Consider the following 12,572-nt stretch of genomic DNA (forward strand, 5'->3'; position numbering starts at 1 on the left):
AATAAGAAAATAAATAAACTCTATTTATCCGGATATTTTTATTCTAGTTTTTAATTGAGATGAGAAAATGTCGATATCTCACCATTTATCCTAATTTTCTAAATTAATGAATTGCCTCTTTCAAAAAGTTAAATTATTGAATTATAATATATTATTATATATTGCTAAATTAATATAATTACCAAATCACTGAATTGTAATATGATTATAATATAATATATTAAAAATTGTTTTGCTGTGAAAATATGCCAATACTAAATATCTATTTGAATTCAATTTGTGATAGTATTTATATCGCAATAGTTACGATGAATTAAATTAAATTATGTTTTATTAAAAATTCTAAAAAAATCTATGATACGATAATATAATAGTTATAAAAACATTAAATTTTATATTTAATTTCTAATATTTTGGTTTTTTTAAAAAAATAAATATATATTCATATTAAACTAGGACAAATATAATAAAATTAATGTTATTAGTTTTATCACTTATCATAACTATCATGATTAACGTCTTATCATTCTACTTCCAACCAAACCTCTAACAAATATTTATAATTAAAAATTTTATTTATCCCAAATAAATAAAATAGTTTATACAATATCATAGTAGTTTCTATATATTATCACATTTTAGTCTTATTTACTTCAAAAATAATTACATATAGACCCTAGTACTGCTGCTTATATTTACATAATGTATTTGATTTTTTAATTATAAAAAATCTTTTAATTGCCTTATAATATCCAAACATTTATGTGAGTCACATATTTTCAGAGGACAATTAACAAGAAACAAATGAGCAAAATTGTGGATGAAATATTTTATAATTTAGCGAGTCTATATATATATATATATAGACAACGGATGAATGCGGTGACGGCTGAAGCTCTTGGTGTAAGTATTCCAAAATTCGAACCGGAGTCGAACCAAATATAATCCAGTGGATACTGCGCATAACTATAGGATCCGAATTCGATGCCTTTTTACTCTCTCTTTTTTTTAAAAAAAAAAAAGACAAATTAATTGCGACGAACTGCCCTTGCCCGTTGTGCAGTACAGTTGCATGAAAATAAATACAGCTGGAGACCATCATACATATAAGACACCGGCATCGAAACAAACAGAGCAAAAAACAGAGAGAGAGAGAGAGAGAGTTCTCTCTCAGGAGTAATAACTCCATGGGAAGTCTGAGAGCTAGCAAGCTTTCTCTTTTCTCTCCCACGTACGGAGATTGATGGCATTAAATGTGGAGATGTTTATGAGCATCTGGACGAGGGACTGACTCCGTGTTTGATAGACTTGTGGGTTTCAAGACACGGCTGCCAGGATCGGCTATTAAAATCCAAACAGGGTACAGGCTCTGTACTCTGCCAACTCACGCTTCGTCTATTTTCCTTTCAAATAATTTCAGAAATTATTGTTGGAATGTTGTCTCTGGTTGGTTGTGTGTAAAGAGGGGATGATCGGATCCCGCAATTTAAGGATGTCTGTCGGACTTGACAGACCTCGGAGATGCGCCTCACCAGAGCTATAAATTCGGTTCCTCTTGGGATTCGTGTCGAAGGATGGGACATTTCGCTTAATTATTAGACCAATTAAAACCCATTAGCGGCTCACCCAAATTGATAATATTTGTTACGATAAATTTAAATATATTTTAATTATTTTAGTGCATTAATAACATTAAGATCTAGTGGCAGCTCAACGGGACGAAAATTATCACTAGTTTTTTTTTTTAACGTAGAAAGCCCGCAGATAGATAGTTGCATTTCATTCGATAAAATTTTATAGATTTGATACATAAAGAAAAATGGGAGATATTTTGGAGAGCCCCTCTATTAGCACGGTAAGAAAAATAAGCGTCAAGCCCAAAGGCAAATAGATTTAGAATGATAAACACCTGAATCTTCCAAATTTTATAGACTAGCATTAGCTTCCCCTTGATCAAGAGGGGTATCACGATTAAAGCTATAACTTGCAAAAACTAAAGCCTTAACAAAGATAACATACCATGGCGTGAGATAAATCTATCCGAACCCTAAACCATCGATTAGCACCAAACAACCTAACTGTGGCCAAAGCCAAAACTTAGGAAACACAAAAACACCGACCAAACATTACTAGGACCTAGAGGTGTCAATTAGAGAGGAACTTATTTGAGTAGTAACAAAAGGAACAACTCAAGCCGAGGAGATCTGGCAGGGTCTGTGACAAAGAAGGCACAATACCACTAGAGCTAAATCTCCTAGTGACATGCGCAACCGTAGAGAGCGGAGGAAAGAGAGGAAGATGAGATTGTGTGCTCGTGGAAGAAAGGGATGGTGAAATATAAAAGCGAACAAGGAAAGAGATAAGATGTGAGGAGAAGAGAGAGAGGTTGGGGGCAGCATCGATGCGAAAAAGAGAGCGACAAGAGAGGAAGACATTGGACGATGAGAAGGGACAGTAGCAACGAGGATCGAAAAGAAGAGAAGAAGAAAGAAAGAAAAACAAAAAAGATAGGATAAAGTAAAAGAGGGGAGAGGAGAACACATCTCCGCTCTCTTTGGCTAGAAAAGGAGAGGGAAAGAAAGCTCGAAAGGAGAAGCTCCTTCTCAAGAAGGGGGAGAAAGCTTTTGTGCCAAACCTTAGCCTTAGCATAGCTAGGACTGGCGTAGGAGGGAGAAGGATAGGTTTAAAAATTATTTGTCGCCATTGAGTGAAAATTCCTTCTGGATTACACCGCAAACAGTCAAAGAATAGGATTTGCCAAATCTAACTACAGTGAAGCTATTTGATAAGGAAAGAAGTGCATGCAAGAAAAGCACGAACAACTCCTATCTTTTGAGATTATTCTCGAATAACTCTTCTAACCTTTTACAATACAAATAAATAAATTATAGTTTAACTCTATTCTTAATTTACTTTTATATATTTTTAAACTTTACGCACTCAATTAAAAATAAGTAAAATAAAACTCATCTAGAAGAAATAAAAATTCTGTCACTTTTTGCCTCTTAATTTTTGTGGGCATTGGTTCTTTTGTCTGGGCCATCTCAAAGAATATTAGCAGAACACATCTTTGTCTTAATAAAAGAAGAATAATTCCCAATCATGGTGCATTATAGAGTATTACCAAGGTCGAACCGTTCAAGAACTAGCTCTTCATGCATTAATTATTATTATCTTATTGTTAAAATTATGGCGTGCTCCTCAAGCACATCCTTGCTTACTTTGTTAAGCAACAAAGGGAACTTAAGCTGGAATAAAAGAGTTTATCCGACAAATTCAAAAAATAACCGAGATAATATAATATAATATAATAGTTGTGAAATAAAATTATATTTTATATTTAATTTTAATCTAATAAGATTTATCATCTTTCTTTTTTAAAAATATATTATATTAAACCAAAGAAAGGGCAATAATGCTAATTTACCACTTACTTCAAGGATCAAAATTACACAATATTCTTATTCCTTATCTTTTATCCACCAAGATGTTGTTAACTTATTACATTATATTTTTATTTATTTCAACCAAATATGAAAGGAAGAAACTGAGATACCATCGTCCCTATCCGGGGATAAATTCATATTTTATTTTATCTTAATTTTTCCATGTCACGCAACTAACTAAGCCAAAGATTTGCTGAAAGGTGTTTATTTATTTATTTATTTTTGCATATTAGCACCTAGATTCTAGCCATTGTGAAACAAGGACTTCCCTTCCGGATATTTACAAATTAACTCCTCAAGGTGCTGTTTAGCTCCCTCTTTAATCCTCCTTTTTGGATATCAAAGTATCGATATCCTTTATCCCATGATGATGGCATATACGAAAGTCATGTTCTGAAATAAACTAAATTATAGGTGGTGATCTGCAAATATAATAAAATAACGATAATGGTATCCACGTTATAAAAAAGGACTACTTCTCGCCCTCTGAGAGATCGCCGCGTGTGAAATCTCAACGACCTTCCCATCTATCCACCGTCGGATAGAAAAGGTTTTACCGTGGAAGCGTCAGTTTCACGCCCTTCGCGAGTCTTCTTCCTCCTCTTCCCTCCTTTGAGAGGAATTTCTAGAGAGAGTACGGAGGAGATTAATTCCTAGAGAGAGGACAGAAAGAGATGGAAGAAGGCGTCCGAACAGTGGGAGATTACCTTCTCGGAGAAAAGATCGGGTCCGGATCGTTCGCGGTGGTTTGGCGAGCGCGGCATCGCCATCACGGCGGGGTGGTGGCGGTGAAGGAGATCGATAAGAACAAGGTCGATAGCAAGGTCAGGGACGGGTTCTTGAAAGAGTTCACCATCCTTCGAAATATCTCCCACCCCAACATCGTGCGCTATTACCAGGCTATCCAGGTCCGCCGATCGCTTATTCTTATTCCCTTTCTTGATTTGTTCCTCTTATCTTTGATCGTTATCGATGAGTTGAACAGACGGAGGATAAGTTATTCCTTATATTGGAGTACTGCTCGGGGGGCGATTTATCGGACTATATTATGCGGCACGGGAATCGCGGTAGGGTTTCGGAAGCTGTCGCGAGGAGCTTTATGAGGCAATTGGGTAGGTTTTTATTAGCCTTTTCTGCTTAAAATTGGTTTTTTTAATCTCTTCTTCCTTGGGAAATTTTTGGTGGGTTGAGATTTATGAGGGGTTTATGCAGCTGAGGGGCTGAAAGTTCTGCGGGAGAATAATCTGATCCATAGAGATTTGAAACCACAGGTCGGTTTTCATTTTGAAGCATTGCAATTTTTGTTCTAATATTCCAATGTTCTCATGTGTATTCTTATCCCATTGCTTGATTTGTAATCTCTATGACAAATTTGTTCCTGTAATGAAGTCTCATACTTAATCTTCTTAGATTAACTCTATTTCAGATTAGATTATTTGCAGTAGGAGAGCAGTTAGTTATTTAGAGCTTTAGATATTTACAATTGTTTTTTTAGTACTGATATATCTTGATTGCTGCATAGTTACTGGAGTGCTAGGTGCATCATGTCATACTGGTGGGCTCAAATTGAGTATTAAATTATTTTCACTGTGCATGCGATCGGTAAAAGTTCCTTACACGATAAGTATCTTTTTTCTCCTTTCCGTTTTCTTGTTTCCATAGGTAACTGCTTAAGAGGCCTGTCTATTTCGGGTATTACCTCTAGTGACTTTAGGTTGGACATGTGGGAAGTCTACCCAGGGTGGTTGTTGCACGAGTCTCCCTCCAATGCAGGGTCTTGTGAGGACAAGGACGAATTGTTTTGCTGTATTAAGCCTTGACCTTGCTATTAGTGAAGTTGTTTCTACTTTCCACGTGCAGCATCTTGCCAAAAAGGAGCTTGGGCTAGGTTCATTACTTAATAAATCTCTACTCCCGTTGGTAACACATGGCACCACCCATGATCTTAACTCGATCACTTCTCTCACTAACACATTAGTGGTAATTGAGAATGGCAAATTGAAAGGCATCCTTATTTGGAACTGCATTATCCCTCGACTGACAAGCCGTTTCAAGGCGGTCAAATCAGAGGCAATTGCTGTGATGTACACTATAATCTACATTTAGTGGACTGTTCAATTGTTCACCTCATCTCAATCATCTCTCCATCAGTGTTTGATGAATTGGCAGATGCCATGCAAACTTGGGGGAAAGACCGGCTGTTTGGTGCTCATTTGATGGAAGGTGCACAACCGAAACAAGAGTAATTTATATGATAACATCTCAGTCTGGGTTTTGAAGTTGTTACCTTTATTTTACATCTGCTTTCACTTTAGCTGCTATGACCAATGATAATTTATTATATGATAACATGGAAGTTTCCTGATGGTTTACCCATAAGAGGTTAATATTTGTTTAACTCAATTTTGTTCCTTTTGAGATCTCATGCCAAATATTATTTTGTTCGTGATAACGCTTTTTTTTTTAATGGAATATTTTTACAAGTTCATTCAGCATAGTGACCATGCTATATTAAAATTTGCAGAACCTTCTTTTGACAACTAGTGTTGAAAACCCTCTCTTGAAGATTGCTGATTTTGGGTTCGCAAGGTGAGAATATAAATCTCCGTTGATATTTTTTTCAGTCTTTGGACGAGCTCTGTCCCATTTCATGAGCAAAATATTTCTGCAGTATGAGTTCCTTTTAAATGGGTAGGGTCATATGACTAGAGGACCTTCTGTTGACTTTTGCCCTTTCTTATTTTTGTCTGACTTATCATGAGAAAATTTCTTTAGATTTAGTTTATGGTACTTTTGACATGAATTAGTTGCAAGTCCAAAAGCTTTACGCTCCCAACCTTAGGAGCTTGGAGGTAGCATGGAAATAAATTTTAACTAGTATAAATTGGGTGTTTAAAGTATGTTTATCTTGAGATCTGAAGAAGCAGAGATGAAGTTACAACTGATTTGGATGCTTTTAAACAATAAAGCAGGTTGGTTTCATGTACATGATAGAAAATTTATATTCTGCTGCTCTCAGTTCCTGAGAGAAATTCAGTATATGTGATTGCTTATTTTCTGTTACTTCAGGTGTTACATTGTCATGCTAAGATCCTCCATTCATTTTTCCATTTCATTTGTGAAGCTTCAACCTTTTGGAAATTTACTGGCTCAACTCATAGATTTATGTCCACTCGAGTTCGATTATGTGTAAATTAGGAACATAACAATGAAAGAACTCTCAAACATAGTTAATACTATACTCAATCTCATTGCTTTTAACTATTTGAGCACTACCCTTATTTATCTGAGCTCAAGCTGCTTGTGAACAGATTTATTAGTTCACAGCTCTCTCTGTCTCATATGATGCCCTATTTAACTTCTTTGAAGAGTCAACTCTTTGATAGATATCTGATGCCTCAAGGATTAGCTGACACGATTTGTGGTTCCCCACTGTACATGGCTCCAGAAATCATGCAGGACAGAAAATATGATGCTAAGGTTCGATTTATCATATGCTTACTGGTGGATTTCTGAGATCTTTTATATTTAGAAGCTTGAATTTGAAAAATTCAGGCAGACTTGTGGAGCATTGGAATAATTCTTTTTCAGTTAGTCACTGGAAATCTACCATTTGATGGCAAAACTCATTATCAGGTTAAGAAATTTTATTTATTTTTTTTACAGTTTTACCATTATGAGAAATTAGATTACCTTATTATTGTTATTATTTTCTTTTTAATAACAGCTTTTCCAGAGAATAATGGCCTCGGATGATCTGCAGTTTCCACCAACAGTTCTTGCGGATTTGCATCCTGATTGCATTGATCTCTGTAGAGGTCTTTTGCGTCGAAATCCAGGTGCGGTTTCTTATGTCTTCTGGAGCATGAGTTTGAATGTTATTTGTATCTTTCTGGAAGTCAATATTTGCTTGTATCTACTCTATGCTTTAGGTTTCTGAGGTCACTATTAAATTTGTGTAGATACATCTCAGAACTATGATAAGATGTGAATATCTAGCACATGATTTGCTTTGATATGAGATAACCTTTTCACAAAGTTGAAGTTGCAACAGTATATGTTTCTGAGTAGTTACTTGTGAAAAAAAGAATTAAGAATCAATTTAGTAGTACCTTTTAATGTATTTAGTTTCATCTATCGGCATTCTACAAAATCTGTTACTTGGTGATAATGAATCAATTTAGTAGTACCTTTTAATGTATTCAATTTCATATATCGGCATTCTACAAAATCTTTTACTTGGAGCCTTGAAAAGAAAAGAAAATTTTTCTCACTTTGGATTCCTGCACCACCTTTATGTCATCTGGAGTATCTTCCAAGAGTGTTTTTCTCTTTCTTGATCTTTAACTTTCTGAAGAAATGTAACAGTTGCAGTTTGTTAGGTGCTTATCTGTAAATATTTAAAAAAGGAAATATAAAAAAGTTAACAGTTTACATTTTATAATTTTGCAGTGGAGAGACTAGCATTTGAGGAGTTTTTCAACCATGGGTTCATGGCAGCAACAAGGTTATTATCTTCATTTTCTTGCACTCGATTTTAGTAAATACATACCAATTGTGGTACAGCTCACTGAATTTGTTTGCTAAAATCTTCTTTGAAAAGACACATGGGGTTTTATAGATCTTAGTTTAAATTGAGAAGGCTTCAAGAAAGAATTTGCAGTATTAATGTAACTTGCTTGTTGACATAATGTAGAACCTCCAGAGATTTTATGTCTCGCTCCAAGCAAAAGAGTTACTCAAGTAAGAGATGGTCTCTGCATGAAACCAATAAAGATACCGGCGGTCAAAGCTACTTATCTTATTGGTTGTATCTTAGATTCTTAGATCGACGCATTGGAGGAACAACCTTCCTCAAGTCCCTCTAGACATGAAAATTCTAGATGAAGAGAAATGACAACTTTTGATGTGGGGATTTATCAAAATTCAAAAGTAACATCTTTCTCCTTCTAGCTAAAAGAAGAATATCCAAGTAATTTGGATGTATTCCCAAATTTGGCTCATATGATTTTTCACATACTTATTGTCATCACTCAGAGAATAAAGTGAGAGTACATCTGGTATCAATATATCTGCTTTTATCTACCTATGAACCATACCATATGGAAAAATCCTGACAGTAGAATGCTTCTTTGCAGTATAAATGCAGGTGTTGTTGATACAAGGAATACTGCTAAATTAAGAGATCATGATCCGTGTGATGTTATTGATATTAATGCTAGCAGCATGAATAAAGGCCATCCGTACACACACAATTCATGCGGTACATCTTTATGTTTGTTGTGAACTTTTTATTATAATTGTCAGGAGCTAACTTGATGTCTGTTTATCCAGTTTCTGATTTATTGGACTCCATTGAACGAGAATATGTTATTGTTGATCATGATTTCACTTTAATGGAGTTGTTATCTTCTTCACTCGAGATATCTATGCAAAATAGTTCTTCAAGTAGAGTTGCCAATGATGGACCACCGACAACCAATGGTCCTAGCCTTATTCAAGCTGGAGATTCAACACATGACCTGGACAGCATGGAGAACCGTACTTTTGCTCCATTACCTTTATCTGAATCATCAGCGGTAGAAGACATGCAGGCGATGCCAATTCATCCTTTCTCTAGGCTTCGGCTCCTGAATCAATATATCCATGTTCTAACAGAACTTGCTGAGGAAAAGGTACTAACAGAGTAATTTCTGAAAATCTGCTGTATGTTCCATATAATAATACTAACGACTTTTGATATCATAGCAGTTCTAGCTTCATTCTTCGAGACTTAGCTTCACCATATTAGTACAATGGAATGGTTTCTAGCTTCTCACAAATCACCTACCCTTTACAAGTTTATACCTTTATATCCAGCCCTACTCCTATATGTTGATGTTCAGCCTTTTGATTTGTTTTCCTTTGAATAAAAAGCTTTATGATCGTTGAGCAAAAAGACTGTGAAAAGAAAGATTGCATTGTGACTGTTGCATAATTGTAAGCTTTTAGCAATGATGGCTGTGTCGATTGGCACGGAGTGTGTTGGCAGTGTACTGGCATGTGACACGAGGGTTGCCATACGGCACCCCTCCTAGCGGCGATTTGTTCATTGTCGAACTTTTGTCGCCGCCATCATCGTCCGTCATGCCGAAGAGCTTCGTCGATGAAGGTGTCGTTGCATTCCACCCGAAGATGCCCTAGCCCGAGGAGGAAGGAGATCTCGGGCAAGTCGGGGTGGGTGAATAAAGAGATACATTGAGGATCAGGATCTTCCTCCTCCGGCTAGGGTTGGGGCTAACGCATCCTTGCATGGGACGCAACAATGCTTTCATCTCCAGTAGGGTTGTCGACATAATCGAGCCTTGCATGGGACGCAACAATGCTTTCATCTCCAGTAGGGTTGTCGACATAATCGAGCTGACTCGAGCTCACCTTGATAAGACTCGATCAAGCTCGGCTTGAAAATAAGTTGAGCCGAACTTGATTTTGAAGCTAGGCTTGAAATTAAATTCGAACCCAGCTTGATCTCGAGCTGGCTTGATCGAGTTGGCTCAATAAGACTCGAAATATATATATATATATATATAATTATATATATAATTATTATTATTATCATTATTATTATTTTGGGTCGCTTCAAGTTTTCTAACATAATTATTTTTATTGCTTGTAATTTATATTTTGATAATATTTATATCTTTATAGTTGAATTAGATTTTATTTCAAACTTGATTTAAGTTTAATTCAAGCCTAAATGAATTCAAGCTTGCTCAGGCTTGAAAATAGCTTGAATTGATAAGGTTGAAATTGCTAAGCTCGAGCTTGGCTCGAGTTCTAAATAAGCTCGAAATTGGTTTAAATTAAAATTATTTCAATTCAAGCTTGATCAAAGAGTCAGACTCGAAATTAATTTCAATCTATGCTTGATCAGAGCCAGGCTTGTTAACACCCTTAATCTCCGGCAGCGAACGACGGTAGTGAGCGGCGACGACGAAGTCGAGGAATGAAGCGCCGCTAGTCTCCCTCCTCTTTTTCTCTCTCTCTTTTGTGGCACCACCATCCATGGCTTTTAGCTTTTTAATTGTTTGACTCAAATAGATTAATTGTTTCGGTTGATATTGCAACTTGCAAACTAAGATCCATTTACAGGCCAAGAACATTTTTATTTGCATTTTGTGCATCCAATTAAATGAATTTGTAAACAAGATCCTGATGTTTCCTCTATTTGCAGTTGATATTGCAACTTGCAGGCTAGTACTAATTGGTGGCCTACAGGCTAAGAGCCTTTTCATTTGTATTCTGTGCAACAAATTAATAGAATAACTTATCTTTTTAACAAGATCCCTTGTTCTTCTCTATTATGATGAAGGCCTTCTTAAAAAGCGTATTGCTGATGAATTATATATTTCTTACAGCATTATGCAGGATTCCATATGGAATCATTTTCAGTTGAACTTGTGATATTGGCAGTATGGAAAGAGGCTCTTCGTTTGTGTAGCATATGGATGGCCCAAATGCCTGTGGGAGATGTTCCTAAAACTTCAGCTACTGACAATTTGCATCATTGGAAGCATAATATGTCTCCAAATATAGAAGGGATGGACTCAAACATAGAAGGGATGGACTTGCCATTGTCTGTTTCCCGTTGGGCTGAAAAGGGATTTATTTGTGCATATGATCGAGCAGAAGAGATATCCACTCATTTGCAGGAAATTAATGGTTTGGCTTTTTTGCCGATATCTGTTGATTTCTGCTCCTTTTTTTGAGCTCTTTTATTGATTCTCAGTCCTAACCACCATGGTTATTTAGAGAATGTGGATATGCCGGACGCGATGGAGATCATATTTCAGACAGCTCTAGTGGCTGGGAGAAGTGGTGCTGTGAGAATCTCTTTCTTCTCTTTTTAAATCATGACATCCTTCATACCTTATATGTGGGCTTGTATTTATCCTCACCTTTGCATAATGATCTCACAATTTTATTATGCCATCATTAGTTTTGAACTTTTTGTTTAGTTCCAACTTTTTGTTTAGTTCCAACTTTTTGTCTCTCATCTAGACATTCTGAAAGCTCTACTCATTCACCAATTCTTGAGTTGCTTCTAGCATAATATGTTTTGATCGATATTTTACTTGCTGAATTTACACGAACAGAATGACACTAGTTATCTATAAAAAGCTTTGTACTAGTAAAATGAGGGTCTTGTCGTAGCAAAAGAATGGTGCTATTTCATTTTCCTGTCGTTCTTCTAGATGGATGGCCACCCAGGGATATTCATTCACCTTGTACTTTGTCTCTTGTAGCTTTAACAACTGGCTTGTTGCTTGCCTGTTGCACCTTGCAACTGTTATTTCTGGACAGCTCAGTGGAAATTTTAAATTATACTTTTTTTTTAATACCTAGTGATAAGCAAAACTTTCGTATATCTATCTGTTGTTTATTTCTATTCATTTTTTTTTCAGGTAAAGGAGCTCATGGGACAGTGGAACAGTGCGGCGGCATCATACTCAAAAGCAATCATATTGCTCACCTTTATTATGGTTGAAGCAATGTCACTACAATTGAGTCCACAATTTTCCCTTTCTCCTTTAGATCACCGCCGCATCCACAAATACATAATGAATTTAAGAACTCGCATGTGCAATTCTCAGATGGCGGAGCCACATCCAACGCACACTCACGACTGTTCTTGCTAGTGTATAGCTATAATTTAGTAGAATCAATAGCACTAGTGGACCGCATTCAATAACAAATTAAGATACTTATTGCGGACATCCACAATCGGATCAGATTGGTTTTGATTGGAGAGATCCACAGATGAAGAATATGAATATGAATGTAATTATGAATGCCTCCTTTTGTAAATAAGAAAAAGAAAAACTACAGGCTGTACAGATAGATCACTTCTTATAGTTATTGCAGTTCTTGTCCTGTGTATTTAGGATTTGAGAACATACCCGAGTTGCAAGTGATGCGATGGTGCACTGTTACATCCAGCTTTCTATAGCAAGTGTGGAGACTTTGACTAATAAAGCAGGTTAAGCAAAAAAAAAAGTTAATTTTCTTTTAAGTGATTGGATGACCGATAAGCTTTTTAAGACTGCATAATAAGTTTCATATCGAGGCCCATGACTTCCGCAGATA

The 12,572-nt window shown here is 36.0% G+C and overlaps 1 protein-coding gene across 1 annotated transcript; it reads left to right on the forward strand.

The window, feature by feature from the left end:
* The first annotated feature begins 4,000 nt into the window (after positions 1-4,000).
* On the forward strand, positions 4,001-12,424 carry LOC140767277 (serine/threonine-protein kinase ATG1a). Its single transcript, XM_073107127.1, has 13 exons — positions 4,001-4,354; positions 4,432-4,558; positions 4,659-4,717; positions 5,971-6,035; positions 6,833-6,926; positions 7,002-7,082; positions 7,174-7,285; positions 7,899-7,953; positions 8,585-8,709; positions 8,781-9,121; positions 10,844-11,147; positions 11,238-11,308; positions 11,891-12,424. The coding sequence occupies exons 1-13, from the start codon at positions 4,121-4,123 to the stop codon at positions 12,122-12,124; spliced, it is 1,902 nt and encodes a 633-aa protein (XP_072963228.1). The 5' UTR covers positions 4,001-4,120; the 3' UTR covers positions 12,125-12,424.
* Positions 12,425-12,572: the final 148 nt, after the last annotated feature.

This window comes from Typha angustifolia, chromosome 9 (genome assembly GCF_048772165.1).
Source record: "Typha angustifolia cultivar Huaian chromosome 9, ASM4877216v1, whole genome shotgun sequence".
Lineage (NCBI taxonomy): Eukaryota > Viridiplantae > Streptophyta > Magnoliopsida > Poales > Typhaceae > Typha > Typha angustifolia.